Below are 22,917 nucleotides of genomic sequence, written 5' to 3'. Positions count from 1 at the left end.
AGACTTGAGGCCCCAGGGAGTGGGAGGCTTGTGGGGAGGGACGTTAGGGGATGGGGGATCTGCTTAGAGACATGGGGAGGAGTGGGATATGGAACTGAAGGAGGGCAGACCAGAAAAAAAAACCAAAAACTAAAAATGAAAGAAAAAAATTTAAAAAATATTTCTTCATGTCTTGTTTAGTTACTACTTCTTTTTCTTCTCCTTGAGATAGGGTTTCATTCTGAAGCTCAGGCTTTCTTAGAACTAACAGGACTCTTCCTGCCTCAGCCTTCTAAGTGTTAAGATTACACTCAGGAGTCACCAAGTCTGTTTTAAACAGAGACACCTTTAAAAGGGGGAAATTATAGGTAATCACACTCATTAATATGAATTCCAAAAATATCTTTAAAGTGTTAATTCAGTGGTGTAAAGCCAGACATGAGGGCAGATGCCTGTAATACCAACACTTGAGAAAGGCAGGGGGATTAGGAGCTGGCTAGACAATGAGTTCAAGGCCAGGGCTACATGAGGTAGTATATGCTATCATACATCTAAAACCTGTGTGTGGCTTATCTGTTAAATGTATGTTCTGCTGTCATAAAGGACCCAGTGCCCATTTCAGGAGGCTCATGATAATCTATAATTCCAGCTCCAGGGTATCTGATGTCCTCTTCTAGCCTTGGAAGGTCCTGCAATATCAATCCCTGCAATACAACACACATAATCTTTAAAATTTGCAAAAATGCAAACTTCTTCCTAAATTGGGGTGGGGGGACCTCAGAAGCATTCCTCTGAGGTCCAGGAAGGTACATGGGAAAGCACGTGCCCATTGCTTCTAGTTAACATATGAAGACTCCAGCTAGAATATCGGGACAAAGAAAAAAGGATATTAGGGTCAAAATATTGATAAAGAAGACACGAAAATTCCATTTCTGAGAATAACATGTGTAAGCAAGTGGTGCTGCTAAGTCACTATAAACATTACAGTGTTTATAGATATCATATTATCAAAGACAGCTGTCTCTTCTCAGCAGCAGCAGCAGCTGGAAAACACAACAAGAGTAAAGAAATAGTACAGGCTTGTCTGAGAACTTCAAGTCCTCGGGACTGGATAAATCTGTAAGAAAGTCTTCAAGACTTCCGGTTCACAAATTATCAAGAGGGCAGTTCTCCCAAAACGAATCTTAAAACATAGTGTTAGTCAAAATAATATCTCAATAGAGTTAGAACAGACCTTGTAAGATGCCCTTACAATAGATATGGAGGTAGAGAGCCAGACATGGTGTGCATGCCTGTAACCTCAGCATCTAAGTCTAGCCTGGGCTACATAGAGTTCCAGGAGGGCTTAGGTTACAGAGGGAGACTGAAAACAAATAAACGAGCACCAGCAAAATGGAGGGCTAAGGCTCACCGGGGTAGTTCAACGGCTGGACTAAAGGGAAGCAGAACCCGAGAAAGACTGAAAGAGGAGAGACCCACGGCTTCACAAAGAGTTCATCTTCAAGTTCTGTAAGGAACTTCTCCAGTCAGCAGACTTCTGGGATACAAACCAGGACATTCATTTCCCTTTATACTGTGGGAATACTAATTTCTATCTGAAGAGTGAAGTTGGAGAAGGAAAAGAACAGGTCAGAAAGGTTACTCTTCACCCAGAATTCAGCGCGTGCAAACCTCTGGTGAACTAGACTTGTGGCTTCCGCCTGTGGTTTGGGGGTCAGGTGTAGGACAGAGTTAAAGACAATATTTTCAATATTTGCAAAAGAATGAACTCAGGACATCATAAAAAAGAAAAACAAATTTCACTCAGAAGTCCGAGCACAGACAAATCAGTATTTCTTTTTTTAATCCCCCACTTTCTTAGTGTCACTTCCTCTGTATAATAAACACCCGTTTTTGGATTTGTTTGTTTTTGCATAGTTGTCATTGCATTTACTTATTTGGTGTTGGGAATTTAACTGAGGGCTTCACATATGCTAGGCAAGTGTTCTACCACTAAACTACAGTACGAGCGTACGGTCTGAGCCTTATTCTTCATTTTCAAGATTTCTTTTCTTTTGCCAGGTGTAGTGGCACACGCAGAAGTAAGAGAATCTCCATGAGCTTGAGGATCTCACTGAGCCTGATCGACACAGAGTTCCAGTACCCACCCCCATGACAAAAAATTTAAAAAAGATTTACTTATTTTGTATATATGAGTGTTTTGCTCATACGTTGTGCACTGTGTGCATGAAATACCCACAGAGGCCAGAAGAGGGCGTCAGATCCACCAGAACTGGAGTTACAGATGGTTTTGAGTGGGAATCTGAACTTGGGTCTTCTGCAAGGGCAGCCAGCGCTCTTAGCTATGGAGCCATCCCTCTAAGGTTCCACAGTCATCATTTAATGACTATGTAATCTGGTTTTAAGCATTCATGATGCTTTGGATTTTTTTTACTTTCTGTTTTGTTTTGTTTTTCAAGATAGGGTTTCTCTGTGTGGCCCTGGTTGTCCTGTTGTCCTGGAACTCATTCTGTAGACCCGGCTTGCCTTGACCTCACATAGATCCACATGCTGCTGCCTCCTGACTGCTAGGTTTAAAGGTATGGACCACTGCTACACAGCAAATTTTGTCATTATTATAAAAATTGTCATATGAACATTTTGGGCAGTCGGAGAGTCAGACTCAGAGATTCAGAGTCAGAGAGACAAAGTTGAATGCAAGGTTTCTAGTAAGTACCTTTTCTGTCTTCTGAATCCTTGTCAAGGGCTCCTATTTCTCAAGCTCTCTAGACACTCTTTCCCTGCTGCTTGCTTAATGTTATCTGTGTCAGTGCAATTCCAGTTTCTTCAATGAACCCTCTCCACTCAGTGGAGTTATTTAAGCAGCTATTGGCTAATAGTCTTTGATAGAACCAACATTAATACCATCATCAATGTGATGGGGAAAATATTACAAAGCATTTTCTTAATTAATGATTATTGTGGGAGGCCCCAGCCCACTGTGGGTGGTGCCATCTCTGGACTGGGAGTTTTGGATTCTATAAGGAAGTAGACTGAGTAAGCCATGAGGAGTAAGCCAGTATGCAGCACCCCTCCATGATCTCTGCATCAGCTCCTGTCTCCAGATTCCTGACCTGTTCCTAACCTGACTTCCTTTGATGATAAACTGCAATATGGAAATAAACCCTTTCCTCTCCGACTTGCTTTTTGGTCATGGTGTTTCACTGCATCAACAGAAGCCTTAACGAAGACATCAGTGTAGAATGATAACAGGATGCTGTATAAGAACGGGGGGAGGTTCTCCCATTGTAGGGGTTTGAGGTTTATGAGGTGTTTGTGTCTGTGCCTTTCCACCTGTCTATGAAACCAGAACTGCCTTAAAGAAAATCAAGAGCTTGACATGTTGATGGTGGTGTATAGAAAAGGTAAGATTAGAAGCCTTGAGGGTGTCTTAGATTAAAAATATTTGTCAAAGGCTAGGACTGTAGCTCAGTGGTAGAATGTATGCCTAGTATGAATGAGACATTAGATTCAATCTTCTGTGTAGCGCTAAATAATTTGCCAAACTTTTAATGACATAAGAGAACATAAGGTAGATCTGGGTGAATAGAACATAGAACAAGGACAAGGAATAGCACACACGCACAGGCACACATACACACACACACACAAGCACAGGCACACATGCACAGGCACATACACACACAGGCACACACACACACACATGCACACACACCACACTGGAGGGGGAGAAAACTAAGAACAAGATAGGGAAGAAAAATATTAGAAATAAAGCATTGACCCTAGAAGGACTTCTTCCAATAAAATAACTTCCTTACAGAGAAAAACAAACGAAACAACAACAACAACAAGAAACAAAACAAAACAAAACAAAACAAAACACCCACAGCATGATGGTGCATGCTTTTAATTCCAGCACTTGGGAGACAGACTCAGGATTTCTAAGAGTTTAAGGTCACAGAGAGTTCTAGGCCAGCCAGAGTTATGTAAGTGAGACCCTGACAGGGCTGGGAGAGAGAGAAAGCGGGGGTTGGGAGGAGGAAATAGAGGGAAATATAGCAGAAGGTTCTGGGTTTGATTCTTAGACACACACACACACACACACACACACACACACACACACACACGGCGGGGAGAGAGGACAAAAACCAAAAACAAGATATTACCAAATAACAAAGACAATTTTCCTTGATGTTAAAAATTCAGTCATAGGTTAAAAGGATCTATCAATTTCTCAGAACAAATAATTTAAAGGCTCATTCACCTCAATATATATCACTGTAAAAGTTCAGAAATCTAAAGAATATTCTGGAAACTTCCAGAGGGTAATAGAGAAGGGGAAACCAAAATCTGTAAAGAATATAAACCCGACTGGATTCTAATATAGACTTTTTATAAACAGTGCTTAAAATGAAAGGAAAGCTCAATACTCTGCACAATTTTCCTAAGGGGAAATTACTTTTAACCCACAATCTTATACCCAACTAAACACTGTTGCATGAGATAGAATAGAAACATTTTCAGATGTAGAAATACAATATTTTCAAACTTCCTCTGTTTGGAAAGTACTTGAGATTATCCTTAAATAAAATAAATCAATTGGTTAGCTAAGTTCCTTGAAAGTAGAGTTCAAAGTAAATATTTATATTCAAATAATTTATTTGTGGGTTTAATTCCAGAAAGCAAGGCTCATGGTAGAGAAAATACAAGGAATGAGGCAGGATTAGTGATGTCTCATTGAACTGGCCACTGTGGGTGATTAGTGGGCTACTATTTAATGAAAGAATAATAACCATCCAGTGCAAAAAGGGGAAAGTCTGCCTATCTATCTATCTATCTATCTATCTATCTATCTATCTATCTATCTATCTATCATCTGTCTATCTACTATCTATCTATCATCTATCTATCTACTATCTATCTATCTATCTATCTATCTATCTATCTATCTATCTATCTATCTATCCATCCATCCATCCATCCATCCATCCATCCATCCATCTATCTATCTATCTATCTAGCTATCTATCTAGCTATCTAGCTATCTAGCTATCTATCTATCTGCTTTTTGAGACAGGATTTCTTTGTGTAGCCCTGGCTGTCCTGGAACTTATTTTATAGACCAGGCTGGCCTCAGACTCAGAGATTCACCTGTCTCACCTTCAAGCACCGAGGTTAAAGGCATGTGCCACAATGCCGGGCTTGGGAAAGCATTTATTACCAAGTGCTCTCTTCCATCATTCAGAGTTGCTCAGTGAGCACAGTGATTTTCCAGCACTTTTGTGTGGCACGTTTATGAGTGTGGGATCTACACATGCTGTGCTAAGAAGGCACCCTACTAACTGAGCTGTAGCCTTAGGAGTTTTTTTCCCCCTCTAAATCCAAGCCTCCTGTGCAGCTCTTGCTGGAGGGAAGGCGCTTCAGCTCCTCCGACACCTCTGTTAAGTCAAATCCATCACAGGATCTTCCCAGCCATCATCTCTGAAGTGCTGGGGACTCGGGGACAAAGCCGCAACTCATACTGTGCAGCTGGACCCAGGGCCATAATTGATATTTATTGTTCCCATTTAATACCCAGTGATAGTGTTCTAACACAATCTATGCCTTTCAGAAATGCTAAAGAGAGGACAAAGTATGTTTACATGGTCTGTCGTAATAAGCTACACATCTGCTGTTTCTAGGACCATTCTCTTTGCCCTAGGCTTGAGTTACCACCCGGTGGTATTTTCTTGCTCAAATACAGCCTCTTGTACTTGACTGCCTTGGTGTGATTGTTACATGTATCCTGCTTTTCCCTAAGTTCAGTTTCATATTGGTGAGTGGCTTTGCAACTGCTTTTTATTCACTGAAGAAGGAAAAATATTTCTGTCTCCTAATAATTAATTACCTGGGTGATTACTTTTACTGATACTCTTTGTTTATTAAAATAGACTTTGGGGGTTAGAATGCTTGTCATTTCAAGTTTGGGGCCATCAAGTGACACATACTGAGTTCTAGTCCAGAGTGCGCTATAGAGTGAAACCTTGTAACCAAACCAAACCAAACCAAACCAAACCAAACCAAACCAAACCAAACCAAACCAAACCAAACAAAACATGAGAACAAACAGCAATAATAACAAAAAGAGCAACTACTAAAAATAACACCCCCACCCCCACCCCAGGCTTGTTGGTGAGCACCTGTAATCCCAGCACTTGGGTGATGAGGCGAGAGATCAGGAGTTTAAGGTCATCCTCAGCTATATGATATGAGCTAGGTCATCTGGGCTATGTTGAGACCTGTTTCCAAACAACAAACAAACTAACCAATCAACCAACACTTATTCCTGAAATTCCACCCTGGACCCTCTTTAGCTTCCTGGTCCTAGTGATCTCTGGCTAATGGATGTAGAGGAGACACACTGCACATATAGAGGGGCAGGCAGAGGCTAGAAATGGAACCTGAGCCTGTGCCTCCCTTAGAGTTAGGTATAGCTATATGACCAAGTTTCAGGCCTCACCCCTCAGAGACTGGTTGTTTGTTCTTTCTTCTTGGTTTTCTATGTTATGTCATGCCTCTTGGAACATAGATGGCCCCTATGACCTGGAATACACCCTGCCATAGAACGAGGAGTCATGATGAGTAAAGAAACCCAGGTCCTTAGGATCTTGTCTGCCTTAGTCCCCAGGGGCCAAACCAATGACCTAGGTCAGTCATACTCGATAACTAACCTTCTGTAGCCAATCACACTGCAAAGCATAATGTTACATGTATACACAGCCCTTTGAACATTGTGACTCTATGGTAAAATGTTTTCTTCCTGCTTTGTGACACCTGCTGCACATTTTGATGATATCTAGTACCCTTTCATATTTAATTTAATTCATTCTCTGTCTCTGTCTCTCTGTGTCTGTGTCTGTGTCTGTCTCTGCCTCTCTCTCTCTCTCTCTCTCTCTCTCTCTCTCTCTCCCTCTCTCTCTCCCTCTCTCTCTCCCTCTCTCCCTCCCTCTCTCTCTCTCTCTCTCTCTCTCTCTCTCTCTCTCTCTCTCTCTCTCTCTCTCTCTCTCTGTGTATTCCATGTGTGTATGGAGACAGTGGTATCCACAGAGGCCAGAAAAGGACATCGATTTCTAGGAGATGGAGTGTTAAAGGTGGTTATGAGCTGTCCAACATGGGTGTTGGGAATCAAAGTTATGTTTTCTGATAAGTCATTTCTCTAGCCCCTCCTTTCATATGTGTTAGACTTTCTATTTTACCCCTGTTAAAATAAACAAAGTTTACTATTTATGTTGAGAGAGTTTGATCCCTACAGGGCCTCAATGGAGTTTCTCCAGCTGATTTCTGGTGGATATTTTGAACATCCATTTTGATATTTTTCAATCTATCTTTATCTATCTATCTATCTATCTATCTATCTATCTATCTATCTATCTATCTATCTATCTATCCTATCTCTCTATCTCTCTATCTATCCACCCATCTATCTACCCGACTGCTACCTGACATGTACTCTTTTACTTTGGCTTTCTTTATATTTCATTAATTAATTCAAAACCTCACATATGGCTATCATAGATCGTTCTCAAGGCTATACAGATGAGCAATAATGTGCTATTTTTCTTTGGTTCAAAGAGGCAGAAAGCCATCCCTTCCTCAACATTTACCCAGGCTCTCCCAAGGAGCTCAGGGACCCAAGAGCAGCACCTGTGACCGAGGAGGGGACAGAAGAAAGTTTGGGGCTTCATCTGCTCTGGTGACAGTAGAAATTCCAGGACAGCTGGTTGGTCTCTCCTGCACCCCTCCCTGGAAACTTACACATAGCCTCCATAGATCAAATAGCAAGCAAAGGCCTTCTCAAAGACTTAGTGACAGACTGTCTCAGGTAAATATAATGTGGGGGACAATAGACCTGACATTAGCCTCTGGCTTCCATATGCTCATGTGTTTGTGAGCATACTGTGCAAACAGAGAGACAGGACACACAGACACACAGACACAGAGACACAGACACATATACACAGAGACACAGACACACACACACAGACACATACACAGACACATACACACAGACACATACACACAGACACAGACACACACACACAGACACACACACAGACACAGACACAGACACACAGACACAGACACACAGACATAGACACACACACACAGACACAGACACATACACAGACACATACACACAGACACATACACACAGACACAGACACACACACACAGACACACACACAGACACAGACACAGACACACAGACACAGACACACAGACATAGACACACACACACAGACACAGACACATACACAGACACATACACACAGACACATACACACAGACACAGACACACACACACAGACACACACACAGACACAGACACAGACACACAGACACAGACACACAGACATAGACACACAGACACAGACACATACACACAGACACAGACACATACACACAGACACAGACACAGACACACATATACAGAGACACAGACACAGACACACACACACACAGTCACAGACACAGACACACACAGACACACAGACACAGACACACAGAGACACACTCAAATTGACTCTGTAGATAAAGTGTCCAAGAAGGACTTCTGTGAAGGAAATGATAAAGGTAAAATGACAAGCTGTTTCAGCCATCATTAATGGTCATTCCATTATTTCTTCCTTTATCAGTTGTGGATCATTAATATACATACACAATCATTCTGTGCAGAGAGCCAGGACACACACACACACAGTCACAGACACAGACACAGACACACACACACACACACACACACACACACACACACACACTCAAATTGACTCTGTAGATAAGGTGTCCAGGAAGTGCTTCTGTGAAGGAAATGATAAGGTAAAATGACAAGCTGTTTCAGAATGTTGATTGTTTTAAGATGGGGTCTGTGTAACCCTGACTGGCCTTGATGTTACAATGTAGTAGAGTGGGGAGCAGTAACTAAGTTCTGGGTCTCTTTGCCTTCACCTCTTAGGTGCTGGCATGGTGGGTGGGTGTCTCAGCTGAAGCTCCCTTCTCACCAACTCTATCAATAAGCCCACCCAACTTAGTTCACTGCACTCATGACATAAATTCTTCCTTTGAGTTCTTTTGTTTTGCTTTCTTCAAATGTCTCTGTTATCCGGTTGCATCTTATATCTAAGACACTGACTGCATCTGAGGGCCTCCTATAGCCCAGGATGGCCTCAGCACATAAAAAGATGCGCCAAGTGGTCCTCCAAGAACACCACTACCAAGAGAGGCTCCTCCTTTAGATTCCTCTTTACCCCAAGTTATAAAAGGTTGCCCCTCTGAGTAAGACCAGAGCAAGAGGGCTCACAAGGCTGAACAAAAGTTCTGATGTCAGACAGACGAGGTTTGAGCCAAATTTGATGTGAACTTCTTACAATCTAGTTGCCTGCAACCTTGAAGCACCCAAACTCCACTCTCCTGCGCCTGACCACCAGCCATGTGGTTGAGGTGTGCGTGATACAGCATAGTGAATTTTAAAACACCTTCACCACATTTTTGTCACCTCCTTTTTATAGCCACCTTCCTCTTTCTCATACCCTGGCATATGAAGGCTTTGTTTGCTCTGTCCCTCAGAGGTTTCTGATTTAGGCTTTGAGCAACTTTTTGCTACAGTAGCCTTCCTTCTCATCCTTCCTACTTTTCTTTTCTCTACTTCTGAGATAGAGTCTTATGTAGTCCAGGCTGGTCTCAAACATGTTATGTAGTCAGGGCTGTCCCTAAACTCCTGATCTACCTACCTTCACCTCAAGAGTGGTGGGTTTATAGGCACATAGGTCACCGCACTTGAGAATACTGGCAGAGTTTTCAGGTTGGTGTTTCTCTGCCAGGAGGACTGTGTCTTTCATTCACTATCAAACATCAGGACCATACAGTGATATGTTCTGTCCAGCATGTCATGGTGTTATAGAATAGTGTTAGAACAAGCCAAGACGCAGACATCTGCTGAATTAAGATTGTTAGATAGGTCTAGAGCAAAGAGAGACTTAGAGCCAGGAGCAATGATATCTATAGTCTCAGCCACTGAGGAGGCCTGAGAACAAGACTTTCCAGCCAATCCGGGGAACATAGAAAGACCCTGTCTCCAAAAAAGGACAAGGAAGAGGAGGAGGAGATGGTGGAGGGGGGAGGGGGAGAAGAATAGGGGAAAGGAAATAAGAGGAGGAAGTTAGATTTTTCACTTGTAGGATCTGAGAAACTGAGTTTCCTCCAAATATCCATCAGCACGAGCACACACTCTTCCAAGTTCTATTTATGTGAAAGTTCACTGACGAAAGCTGGATGCACAAAAGGTCCCAGGGTATTGCCAGAGTAGAACTTCTCTCTCTCTCTTTTAAATATATCTTTCCTACACATGGTAGAACAGGAGGCTATATGCTTTTGGCCACCTGGTCTGTTACTGTGGCTTTTTTTTTTTATCTAAAATGCCACCTGTTCTCTGGGTCTAAAGGCCGAGGGAGATAATGGGTTCACTGTAAGGATCTAGGATTGAAAGAAGCAGGTAGTTCCCAGAGGAAACTCTAAGGTAACACTTAGTTCATATGCTCTAGTCATATGAGAAAATTGTATCCAGGACCACCTAAGGGTGCAAAACTGAACTTCATGATTGCTCACTTCTCTTCACCTTTCCCTAGGTCCCCCAAAGCCTCAGTAATATGGGGTAGTTTTGTTTTGCTGCCAGAGTTTCACTGTGTATATCCTGGCTGGTCTCAAATTCACAGATATTCTTCTGCCTCAGCCTCCAAAGTGGTAGGATTAAGGTATGAACTACCACAATAGGGTTCCACATAATTAGTGGAACTAGTGTATACAGCAAAAGTCAACCAACTTCTGCTTCTCCAGTATCGACATTATATATATATATATATATATATATATATATATACACACACACACACACAGACACACACACACACACACACAGACACACACACACACACACACACACACACACACACACACACACAGAATCAGGAGTTCAGGTTATCATCAGCTACATAGCGAGTTAGAGGCCAGTCTGGGCTAATAGGTCCTTGTCTTACACAGAGGCAAAAACTATCTTAGAACAAAAGAGTGATGGAGGATGGAAAGGATACAGTAAGAAATGCAACCTACCTAATTTAAGTTGGTCAGAAACTATTGGATGTCTAACCTGAAAGTGAAAGCACGTTGTCCACAGGATAAAGGGGGCCCGGCACTGACTTCTGCAACACCCGTTTTTAGAAGAGGACAGAGACCCAGCTGCCAAACACCTTCTCAGGTACCTAACAACTCTGAACTCTGACCTGTGAAGGGGAAGGTCTCTAAAGTAGAGGGGACTTGAGAAAAATCTGAGGGCTAGTGTGGGTATAGCAGCGGGATCCATGCTTTAAGGGTTAAAGCCAGAGGTCAGCTCTGGGTAAGAAATTGCCCAGGTAGGAGATGGGGTCAGATCCAGAGAAAGGCAGGACAGGCATGAGGCTGTAACTGTTTCTAGAAACTTAAAAATATAATGAAGGACCATAGAGTTTACCTCCCAGTTCCTGCAGGATGCAATGCCGTGTACACAGTCAGTCTCTTATTTATTTAGACCTTTCCCTTCCTGTTCTTGCTGGGTTTTCAAGCTAGAACATGAATATCCTTAATCAATGTCATTCCCCCCTAGGTCCATGCAAACGTTGCCTTCTATCCTCTTGCATGCTTTAGTTATCTCTTTTTATGGAGAGGGGCAGGTTTCCAGACAGGGTTTCCTTATGTAGCCTGGGCTGTCCTAGAGCAACCTCTGTAGATCAGGCTGGACTCAAACTCCAAGAGATCAACCTGCCTCTGCCTCCCGAATGCTGGGGATTAATGGGGTGCATCACTATTGCCTGGCTATATATTCGATTTTAATTTAAGAGTTTTCAAGTAAGCTCTTGCCCTGTAGCCCAGTCTGACACAGAACACAAGGTCCTCCTGCATCAGGTCTCCTCCATGCTGACAACATCGGCTTATTTTTGTTTCAGTGTAGGATCTTGGATATTGAGGGCAGATATAGAGCAGGGGGGATGGAGAGTGGGGAGGAGGGAGGGAAGTGGGATGGGGTGAAAGAAAGAAAACACAACAATGTGGATGTTTATATTGAGGTCCAAGGTGTTAGCTACCCAGATTTCTAGGGGAATTTTAATTAGCAGACACAAATTCCAGTTCCTACTGGGGCAGAAGTGCCCTCACTATGGGCTGTGAGGGTATCGGTGCCAGGGACTGAGGCTGTACCTAGCTGTCCCATGGGGAAGTGGACAGCAGTCTTGTGAGAGACAGACATTTGGATCAACCACTCTGAGGAACCAGAGAGGGGAGAAGTGAATTGAAAAACCACTCCAGGCTGGCTGAGCCATGTGTCCTGAGTGAGAAAGTCTCTGTGCTGACAGATTCCTTCTGCTGGCTCTGGCATCTGAGATTTCTCAGACTTGCTGCCTTCAAAATAGAGCTCTGAAGCCTACGTTTTAAGACAAGAAAGGAGACTGGAGGGAAAGCTCAGCTGTTAAATGCACTGACTGCTCTTCCAGAGGTCCTGAGTTCAATTCCCACCAACCACATGGTGGCTCACAACCATCTGTAATGGGATCTGATGCCCTCTTCTGCTGTGTCTGAAGACACCTACAGAGTACTGATATAAATAAAATAAGTACATCTTTAAAAATTTTGTAAAAGACAAGAAAGTGGTAGTTCTAGCTAAGGGTGAAGGAAGAACTCGAAAGTGGAGATGTGCCCTGTGCAAAGGGCCTTCACTTTCACTCCCCAGCTGATCTCTGCTGCATATTTTGAACATGCGTTTTAATGATGTGTTTCTACCTATCTTTATTTCTCTATTTATCATATATTTCTATCTACTTATTTAATTATCACCTATCCAGCCAGTCATCTATCTACCCGACTGCTACCTGACATGTACTCTTTTACTTTGGCTTTCTTTATATTTGAATTAATTCAAAACCTCGTGTATGGCTATCATAGATCGTTCTCAAGACTATACAAATGAGCAATAATGTGCTATTTTTCTTTGGTTCAAAGAGGCAGAAAGCCATCCCTTCCCCAACATTTACCCAGGCTCTCCCAAGGAGCTCAGTGGCCCAAGAGCAGCATCTGTGGCTGAGGAGGGGACAGAAGCAAGTTTGGGGCTTCATCTGCTCTGGTGACAGTAGAGATTCCGGGACAGCTGGTTGGTCTCTCCTGCACCCCTCCCTGGAAACCTACACATAGCCTCCATAGATCAAATAGCAAGCAAAGGCCTTCTCAAAGGCTTAGTGACAGACTGTCTCAGGTAAATATAATATGGGGGACAATAGACCTGACATTAGCCTCTGGCTTCCATATGCTCATGTATCTGTGAGCATACTGTGCACACGTTTTAAGACAAACATACATTTTAAGACAAGAAAGGGGTGGTTGTAGTTGAGGCTAGAGAAAGAGCTGGAATGAGGTGATGTGCCCTGTGTAAAGAGGCTTCATTCTCTATGGAGGTGCTCATCGGGAAGGTGCTTGCCTGGATTGCATAACGTTCTGCGTTTGAGCCTCAGCACCAGTCAGTTGGAACCTTATGCTGTGCAGCACTTACTGAAAGCAACCTGTGGTTTGTGGAGAGGGCTCAGTGGTTAAGAGCGTGTACGTGCTCTTGTAGGGGGATCAGAGTTCAGTTCCATCACCCATGTTAGGTGTTTCACAAGGGCCTGTATCTCCAACTACAGAGGATCTGACACGTCTCTCCTCAGAGGACAACTGCATTCACGTACACATACCACCACCACCATCCCTCCAGATATACATACATATTCATTACTAAAAATTAGGAAAAAGAATTCTTTATTTAAAAAAAAGAAAACTGAAAAATTAGTAAGAAGCCCATTAGAAATACCAAACACATGACCTTCAGACCGAGGACTACAAATTCCTCTTGATGACGGGTTTCCAGAGAACTTCTTATACAACCAAACTTTAGGAACCACAATAAGGGAATGTAAGTGGCTCCCGTCTGTACATGAGGCCGGGAACTCGCCTGTGTGTCTATTGCTGTCCAGAGCTTAAGCATACCATTGTTATTGTTTTAGAGTCTCATTACACCCCAAAGGGGCCGGGGACTTGGGATGCTTCCAAAGGCTGAGATCCCAGATGTGTGGCCATATCTGGTTTATCCAAGAGAATTTGGGAAGGAAGGCTGGAGTCTTGGGACTCCTTAAAAAGGGCATGTGAAGCTTCACAGTTTTGCTTGAAGCTAAAAGAAATTGATAGAACATTGCAATTGATGAAAAATGATTTAGTTGTTTCTCTATAGAGAGAATACAAATATCCAGTATCTCAGTGGCATAATTAAAATTCCAACAGTCAATTGAGGATTTTGGGAGTGATGTAATCAAGGTATAGGCTGATAAAAATATTAAATTAATAGTTTTTGTAATTACGTGTCAGATACATTATTTGTTGTATTAATTTTTTTTATTTGGTCTTAAGACAGAGTCTCTCCTGCAGCGTCTGTCTGTCTGTCCCGGAGCTTTGTATGTACATCAAGGCAGCCTGGTGCTCACTGAGATCCATCTATGTCTGCCTTCTGAATGCTGGGATTAAAAGTATGCCCCATCCGACCCGGCACGATTGTCTTGTTTTGAGACCAGGATCACATATAGCCTATGGTGTTCTGAAACTTATTACATGGTCAAGGGTGAGCTGAGCTTCTGATGCTCCCATTTCTACATCTGAGAGACGGGGATTAGAGGCTGTGCCACCACAGCCAGTATTAGACTGTGCTGAGATTCAGTTCAGGAACTCCTGGGTGTCAGGTTGTCACTTTACCAACCGAGCTACGTGCCCAGCCTATAATTCAAATATTTTAAATGAAAACTTTTACATTTGTGATTTTTCAGACATGAAAGTTGTTTTAAATTTTATTTTGTAATTTTTGAAATTTTTATTTATTTTTACCTATATGGGCATTTTGTCAGAGTGTATCTCTGTGTATCAAATGGTCACAGAGCCCTCAGAGGCCATAAGAGGGCATCTGATACACCTGGGACTGGAATTTCAGACAGCGGTGAACCACTGTGTAGGTCCTGAGACTTGAACCCTGGGGTTTTAGAAGAGCAAGCAGTGTTCTTTACCACCGAACGGTCTCTCCATCTCCTATTTCTATTTTTTAAATTAATATATTCTTCTGTCATGCAATATATCAGGATTTCAGCCTCCTGTCCTATCAGTTGTCCCATTCTCTCTCTCTCTCTCTCTCTCTCTCTCTCTCTCTCACACACACACACACACACACACACACACACACACACACACACACACATAAAATGCAACTCTTCTACCCCAGATCCACTGCCCCTTCATTTCCATTCAGAAAAGAACAGGCCTCCCAGTTATACCAACAAAACATTGCTATTTCTATTCTTAATTAAACCTATGTGTGTATCTGTGTACGTGAGTGAGAGGCCAGAGACATAATATCCTAGATCTAGATTTACAGACTGTTGTTAGCTGTTTGAGGTGGTGGTGGAAATTGAACCCAATTCCTCTGGAAGTATAGGGCTTGATCTTAACTGATAAACCACGCCCCCCAGAGCCCTGGTTTATTTTGGGTGATAGTGATGTGTTTTTGTTTTGGCTTTATTGAATATCTACTACATTTTTATTTGTTTTATAGCCTGGTCCAACATAATTTTTTTAGCAAAGAATTTATTATAGATAGCTGTCCATTCTAAATTTTATTTAAGGAAGGATGTGACACTGGATTCCTGGCTGGCCAGGAACTCAAGATATAGACCAGGCTGGCCTGCAACTGGCAGAGATGTCTCTGCCTCCCATGTACTGGGTATCACCCTGGGATGTCCAATCTATCGTGACAGGAAGCTGAGGTGAACTGTTTGGTGTCCTTGAGAGTCGTGACTGTGTGTGAACAGAGGTGACCCTGAGCTAGCTCTCATGCAGCTGAGCACAGCCTCTCACAGTATCTTATGATTTAAAGCTCAGGGTGTAGAGAAGGTGGGAACCTTCACTGCAGTGCAGAGCACCTCACCCTGTTGGTTCTGCAGTGTCCCCCAAGGACTCAGGCGGGAAAAGCCAAGCTGAGGAGGAGCCAGGAGTGCAGCCTCCCCAAGGACAGTGAGTTAGCCACATGGTGCAGCTCATCTCTGCCACCCTCAGGATGTGGGGAGAGTGTTGTCTTATCAGATTAAGTAGAAATTCTGTGGAAAGTAACACAGTAGGCTTACATGATTGCAGAATAGAGTCTTCATGGATTCCCAAAAGACAGAAGGAAGGAAGGAAGGAAGGGATGGGTAGCAGGGCAAAGATGAGTGATTATTCCTTCTCACTCCTTTACCTGCAACCCAGGGGACACTTTAAATCTCTGCCCTCAAGAAGCAGTGAAAACAATAAACATTCATAAGATACAACTCTAATTAAGGCAGGCTGTGTTGGTTTCTTACCCTTCCTTTTCTCTATGTGTGTTGGGGTACATGACACCTATGTGTTTGCATGTGTGTGGGTACATGCATGTGGGAACCAGAGGACGGCCCTGCTCTCTTCCCTCAGGGACTGCCCACTATCTCTGTGAAGATAGGGTCTCTCCCAGGCCTGAGACACAGCAAGCGGGCTATTCTGACTTTCTAGTGAAGCTCAAGGATCTCACAAATCCATCTCTCTCCAACTCCAAGTTCCAGAATTCCAAGTGCATTCACCACACCGTTTTCTCCCCAGGGTTTGGGGAATCGAACTCAGGTCTGTGTTTGCAAGCCAAGAACTCTACCCACTGAGCTATCTCCTCCGTTTGTGTCTTCTATTACTTTCACAAATGCTTGAGCCTGCAAAGTTTATAAAGTGAATGTGTCTGATGGCTGGAAAGTCAAAATATCATGGCGATGCTGTCTGGTTAGCGCTCTCCTGGAAGAGTCACAATATGGCAGAGAAGCCACTGCCATGTGCAGAAGGGAGGACATGGCAAGAGAGGAGCCCAGAGAGGTTGAGGCCGGCCTTGCTCCTGCAAGAAGTGAGTAGGATCCCACAACACTTAATTGATCTCTACTGAGTGTGATGCCCTCCAGAACTTGGTCACTTCCCAGTAGACTTCACCACTTAAAGGTTTTACTTCCTCCATGTGGGCACACTGGGAACATTGGAGGACAGCCATACCCAATCATAGAACATAGTGAATACTACACGATTAAGAGACTTCATTCAGAGGTAGCGAGCCAACTGTGAGCCACAAGGTAATCAAACATGGACAGCAGTTTACATATCTGTGCAAAGTAAACTGCACGGCTATCAGAGATCTGCTACAATACGTCCTGGCAACCTACATGCTGCACAGCTCTGTGTGCTGCTGCACAGCTCTGTGTGTTGCTGCACAGCTCTGTGTGTTGCTGCACAGCTCTGTGTGTTACCAGGATTGGTTGTAGCCCCTCACTGGTAGGGAACCCAAGCCCATTGATTCACAGAGTCCTGATATGCCATTCTGGGAGCAGTGAGTGCAGGAGCCCAGACTTGACATAGAGATTGAGTAATTAACCCAGCTTCTCCATGAACAGACTGTTAAATGATTGTGTGTACTGTGCATGTCTCTTTCATTGTCTTATTTTGCTTGCAGCCTTTTTTTTTTTTTGAACTTGACGATGCCATCAAATATTTGCAAGTTCTTCCTAACTTGGTGGTTAATTCAGCAGGTAATTTTCTCAACCCACATCCTGTTGACCTCACTTTAGTTCCCACGGTTGAGTCTGTGGAAGCAGATGTTAGAGAGCATGAACTTTGAGGAGGTAATGTAAAGATAATATCACATTGGTCTGTGTGTGTGTGTGTGTGTGTGTGTGTGTGTGTGTGTGTTGACTATGAACAATCTACAATGATATATGACTATGAAAAGGTCATGATGAGGCTTCTTGCTTTGTGTGCTCACTAAAGAATTAATTGAATAAAGAAAGAAATATAGTATCTCTAGATACGAAAGGATCAGAGATCTCTGCCTTGCCTTTCTGTCCTTCTTATGATGTAGTGAGATTGTGTCCATGTGCGAGCCATGTGTGAGGTTGGAGTGTGTGATATCCGATGCTACAGGCTCCACAGCGCTCAGCACAGGCTGGTAACTCAGCAAGCTTAGCTAGTAACAGAGGACCCTGCTTCTTTCTTTCAGGTGACTGGGCTGACAGGGCCTTTGATGCTAGACACGGCTCCCAATGCATTTGATGACCAGTATGAGGGCTGTGTCAACAAAATGGAGGAAAAGGCACCCCTGCTTTTACAGGAAGACTTTAATATGAATGCGAAATTAAAAGTTGCGTGGGAAGAGGCAAAGAAACGATGGAACAACATAAAACCTAGTAGGAGTTATCCCAAAGGTTTCAATGATTTCCATGGAACGGCTTTAGTTGCCTACACTGGGAGTATCGCTGTAGATTTTAACAGAGCTGTTAGGGAATTCAAGGAAAATCCTGGTCAATTCCACTACAAGGCCTTCCATTACTACTTAACAAGAGCTCTTCAGCTTTTGAGTAACGGGGATTGTCATTCAGTCTACCGAGGCACTAAGACCAGGTTTCACTATACTGGAGCTGGCTCCGTGCGATTCGGGCAGTTCACGTCTTCATCTTTATCTAAGAAAGTAGCTCAATCTCAAGAGTTTTTCAGTGATCATGGGACGCTGTTCATCATCAAAACCTGCTTGGGGGTTTATATCAAAGAATTCTCTTTCCGTCCTGACCAAGAGGAGGTGTTAATTCCAGGCTATGAGGTATATCAGAAAGTCAGGACACAAGGCTACAACGAAATTTTCCTGGACTCCCCGAAGAGGAAGAAGAGCAACTACAATTGCTTATACAGCAGCGCAGGTGAGACTTTGCTCGTGTTTGAGGTGGAGCTGTCAGGGGACCTCATGAAATGGGAGAGAGGGTGCTCCCTACCAGAAGCCACATGGTAGACCTTGCATATGATGAAGGTGCCTGGCACAGTGAATGGTAGCACTGGTAAGCCAAGGGCATGTCGCACAGTGACAGTGCGTCAGAAATGGTTGAAACAGTGAGTAGCTTCAGGAAAATCTCTTACCAGGGGCTCCTCATGATGAGTGACGTGTGTCATCTGCAGCTGCTTCTCCATCCTTTGAAATTAAAGATGCCTGTGTTTGGGGGTCTCCATGCATGTATACCCATCATGCATTGTGGCCTGAGTTCTCTTCATCCCTTGACTAGATATCTCATTTGGTGCAAGCAAAGATTCCATCAATTTTATCATGGTAGTGACCTCTCAGAGCACTGTTTAGGTATCACTTATTATGGTAATCCTTCCTTAGTACTTCCAGAGAAAATTACCATACCATGTTCTCTGTCGTAGCTTTGGAGTCAGACTCAGTGGTACCCTGATTCAAATGTCACTAGTTCTGTGTGACTCTTGGCAAGTTACCAGATTATCTGTGCCTCTGTTTTTCCAATTCAGTATTAAAGACCCAAATAACAAATATTCTCATAGTATTGTCACAAGAATGAAAAGAAATGCATTCAAGATATATTGCTTGACATATGGATATCGTTCAACAAATGCTGTTTGATTTTAAATGTGAAGAATGCTGCTCACATCTCAGCCATTTGATCCAAACTCATAGTCTTGAGGGACTCCATACTTACAGAAAAAGCTCTTGCTTCCAGTCTAGAGACCTTGGCTCCTATTGCCCACCACTCAGGATCTGGAAAGTGTCTGACTCCCCTAAATGTTACCTAGGGTGGTACATTTGACTGAAAACCCCAGGAGCCAACCTGAAATAACTTACAGTTAGAATCCTGAGCACAGCGCAATCTTATGTCTAAGTAGCCCTGACACCCTGAAAGGTTCCTGGAAACATGAGAAGTCCTTGGAGGCAGAAGTGGAACTATGGGAAGTGACCACAGGGATTTTATGCATTTGCATAGAGAAATTTTGAATTTGGATCAATCCCAGAGAAAGCATGAGAACTACCCAGGCACAGTGTCCACCAAGAAGGATGCTTCCCATCTGGGCCAAATGATTCATGTACAGGCAGGCTGAGAGCCTCAGGTAAGCTCTAGATCACACCAGCTAGCATAGAATATATGTCGCTTTTACAACAGACCCTCAGAAGTTTCACACCCTGAATCCTCTTCCTGGGTGAAGAAGACAAAGCCTGTAGTACTCTCTAGAAGGCCAGGGAAGACTCTGCCCAGGGAAGGCTTTCTACTGTTGTTGTTGTTATTATTATTATTATTATATATTATTATTATTATTAGCAGTAGTAGTAGTAGTAGTATTCTAGGTAGTATCTTAGAGCACAGAACCTGGGCAGGGGCAGGAATCCATCCATTTGCTCACTCTCCTGGTGTTTGAGTACTTTATGAGTCCTGAGGGTGCTGGAAGAGTCTATCCAGGCACCCTAACCCTCTAGAGCCTATTCTCTTGGGTTCTGAGCTATATTTAAAATTCTGGATGTTTAGGGGTGATATCCACGTCCTGACAGATCCCATTCTGAAACCTCTCTTTCTCTTTCCTTCTTCAGGAGCCAGAGAGAGCTGTGTATCCCTGTTCCTTGTGGTTCTCCCCAGTCTTCTGGTCCAGCTGCTTTGTCTTGCTGAGCCGTAGCCCTCTCCTGTCTGCAGTTTGTGGGTCTGAGTGTTAAAGGGAGGCCAAGGAGCAAGCACTCAATTGGTTGTCTAAGATCTGTGGTGGAGGGGAGGGTCGGATCCTATCAGGGAAAGTCTGCTCTAGCATGCACGACTTCTGTAAGCATCCAAGGATCTGACTGGGTCAGCCATTAAAATTTACACCTAAACTTCAACTATACTACCTTTTTACAGTTTGCTACGATCGAAAAAAGCAGTGTTTGTCTACTCCGTCAGCAATAAGAGATTTACATACAGTATGCATTTTGTGATAAATTTTGCAATCTCAGGAAATAAAAATTTATAATCGTGGCTTGTTTTTCTCTAACTCGATATTTCTGTGGATTGCATTATTTGTCTGTGAAACTCTTTTAAAGCGTGAGATCTGATGCCCACACTTCTGCAGCTGAGAAAGTTCACAGAGCACATTTCTTAGAGATGCTCTTGTAGGACAAATTCTATGACCCAGGTAAAGCCTATTCCTTACTCTACCCCATTAGAAACACAACAGCTACTGAGCCCTGTCAGTTCAACAACCTTGATTTTCCCTAAAGACATAATTAAGAAAATTAATTTTTTGAGTCAGGGCTTCTCTGTGTATCAGCCCTGTCTGTACAAGAAATTGCTTCATAGGACAGGCTAGACTCAAATTCACAGAGATAAGCCTGCCTCTGCCTCCTGAATGCTGGGATTAAAGGCATGCACTAGCACTGCCTGACTAAGGACATTAATTTATAAAATTTTATTATTACTGTATGTGCATGATGTGGATGCACTCATGTCTCAGAATATGTGTAGGGGTTGTTGGGAACAAACAAAAGAGACTTGTTCTAAGTACTGCCATTTTGTTTTCTGACTTCATTTAATCACAGGGATAAACTAAGTTCAAGGTCCCAGCCCTAAGGGGGCTGGGGACTTCCCAATAGCTGAACATCATGTGTTGTGAGGTGACAGTTGTCCGAGCTCAGCTTTCTCAGAGCCAACTTCTCTGTCTTGCTGGCAGGGTCAAACTAAGTTCATGTTCCCAGGGCCAGAAACCAACTCCTATCCTGATTGGTGGAAACTCCCTTGCTCAATCCCTTATGTCAAAATATCATTCTGTTCTGGGGCCCTGATCTATCCATAGCAGCTTGATTACAATGACTTCTTGTCATCTGCATTGGCCTGGTGTTTGAGCTATGTTGGATCTAAGCAGACCCCATTAACAGGGTCAAAGGACAACTCATGGCATCAGCTCTCTTCTTCTACCCTTATGAACGTTCCAGGAATCAAACTCAGGTTGTCAGTTTACACACCAAGCATTTTAACTGCTGAACCAGCACAGCTCACCTCCCAGACAGGCACGGTTTGAGGCATATATGGGTCAGGAGGACTGTGCCCTGTATTTACCTAGGGGTGGGTTCAGCCCAAGTGAACACCTAGCCCATTCTCCATGCACGAACACAGCCCTGTCTTGTTTGTCAGTAAGCAACAGCCAATGTTTTCATTGAGCAAAACGAAACAAAGCGATGTGGTTGTGGTGGTGCAAGCCTTTAGTCCGAGCACTCAGGAGACGGAGGCACAAGAGTCTTGAGACTTTGAGGCCAGCCTGGTCTATGTAGCAGGTTCCTGAGCAGCCAGAGATACATAATGAGACCTGCCTCAAAACAACATAAAAGCTCTCTCTCTCACACAACAACAACAACCATTGGAGATATAGCTAAAAATCTGAACAGTGCAGGCACAGACAGGAAGTGTATGGCAGGGGTGGCCCTTGAAACTCAGTGTAGAAAGGCAGATTCAATGGAATGAAGGCAGCTAGCTCTCATATCCCTACATGGACCTGTTAAGTAACAGTCATGGTAAACCAATGTTTGGAACCAGGCTCCTGTGTGAGGCCCCCACTGACTCTGAAACCAGCTCCCGCTGCTTGACAGGTTAGCATACTCATTCTGGTTTTGTGGGACAAGATGTTGCCTGGCTCTGGAATAGATACTAAAATGCCAACTTGATCTCTAAACTAAACTTACTTATTCTCTGTTTTTCAAGACATCATACACAAGAGTTCTCCTAAAGAGGGGCTGGAGATTTTGCTTAGAGGTTAAGACCACTGTCTGCACTTCCAGAGGTTCTGAGTTCAATTCCCAGCAACCATACAGTGTGGTTCTCAAACATCTGTAATGGGATCTGATGCCTTCTTCTGGTGTGTCTGAAGACAACGTGCTCATATTCATAAAGTAAATAAGCCTTTTAAAATGAAGTTATCCTGAAAAAATTAAAGGTTTAAATGTAAAAATTCCTCTGAAATTATTACTGAAATGTAGGGAAA

General features: G+C 43.2%; 1 protein-coding gene and 1 long non-coding RNA gene across 7 annotated transcripts in view; one reads left to right on the top strand and one right to left on the bottom strand.

Annotated features, from left to right (window-relative positions):
* Positions 1–22,917, bottom strand: part of LOC120099897 (uncharacterized) — a 38,962-nt gene that overhangs the window by 5,542 nt on the left and 10,503 nt on the right. The window lies entirely within an intron of this gene.
* Art2b (ADP-ribosyltransferase 2b) lies at positions 3,280–20,937 on the top strand. Of its 6 annotated transcripts, XM_017588959.3 has the most exons (6): positions 3,297–3,383; positions 11,186–11,266; positions 16,714–17,002; positions 17,600–17,675; positions 18,143–18,836; positions 20,507–20,937. In XM_017588959.3, the coding sequence occupies exons 4-6, from the start codon at positions 17,625–17,627 to the stop codon at positions 20,587–20,589; spliced, it is 828 nt and encodes a 275-aa protein (XP_017444448.1). In that variant the 5' UTR covers positions 3,297–3,383; positions 11,186–11,266; positions 16,714–17,002; positions 17,600–17,624; the 3' UTR covers positions 20,590–20,937. The 6 variants fall into 6 exon arrangements, with proteins under 6 accessions (XP_063141259.1, XP_017444448.1, XP_038962041.1 ...); XM_039106113.2 differs by lacking the exon at positions 16,714–17,002 and having other exon boundaries at positions 3,303–3,383; XM_063285194.1 differs by lacking the exon at positions 3,297–3,383 and having other exon boundaries at positions 10,332–11,266.

Source organism: Rattus norvegicus, chromosome 1 (assembly GCF_036323735.1).
Source record: "Rattus norvegicus strain BN/NHsdMcwi chromosome 1, GRCr8, whole genome shotgun sequence".
Taxonomy (NCBI): Eukaryota; Metazoa; Chordata; class Mammalia; order Rodentia; family Muridae; genus Rattus; species Rattus norvegicus.
This window is presented reverse-complemented; position numbering and strand designations above follow the sequence as displayed.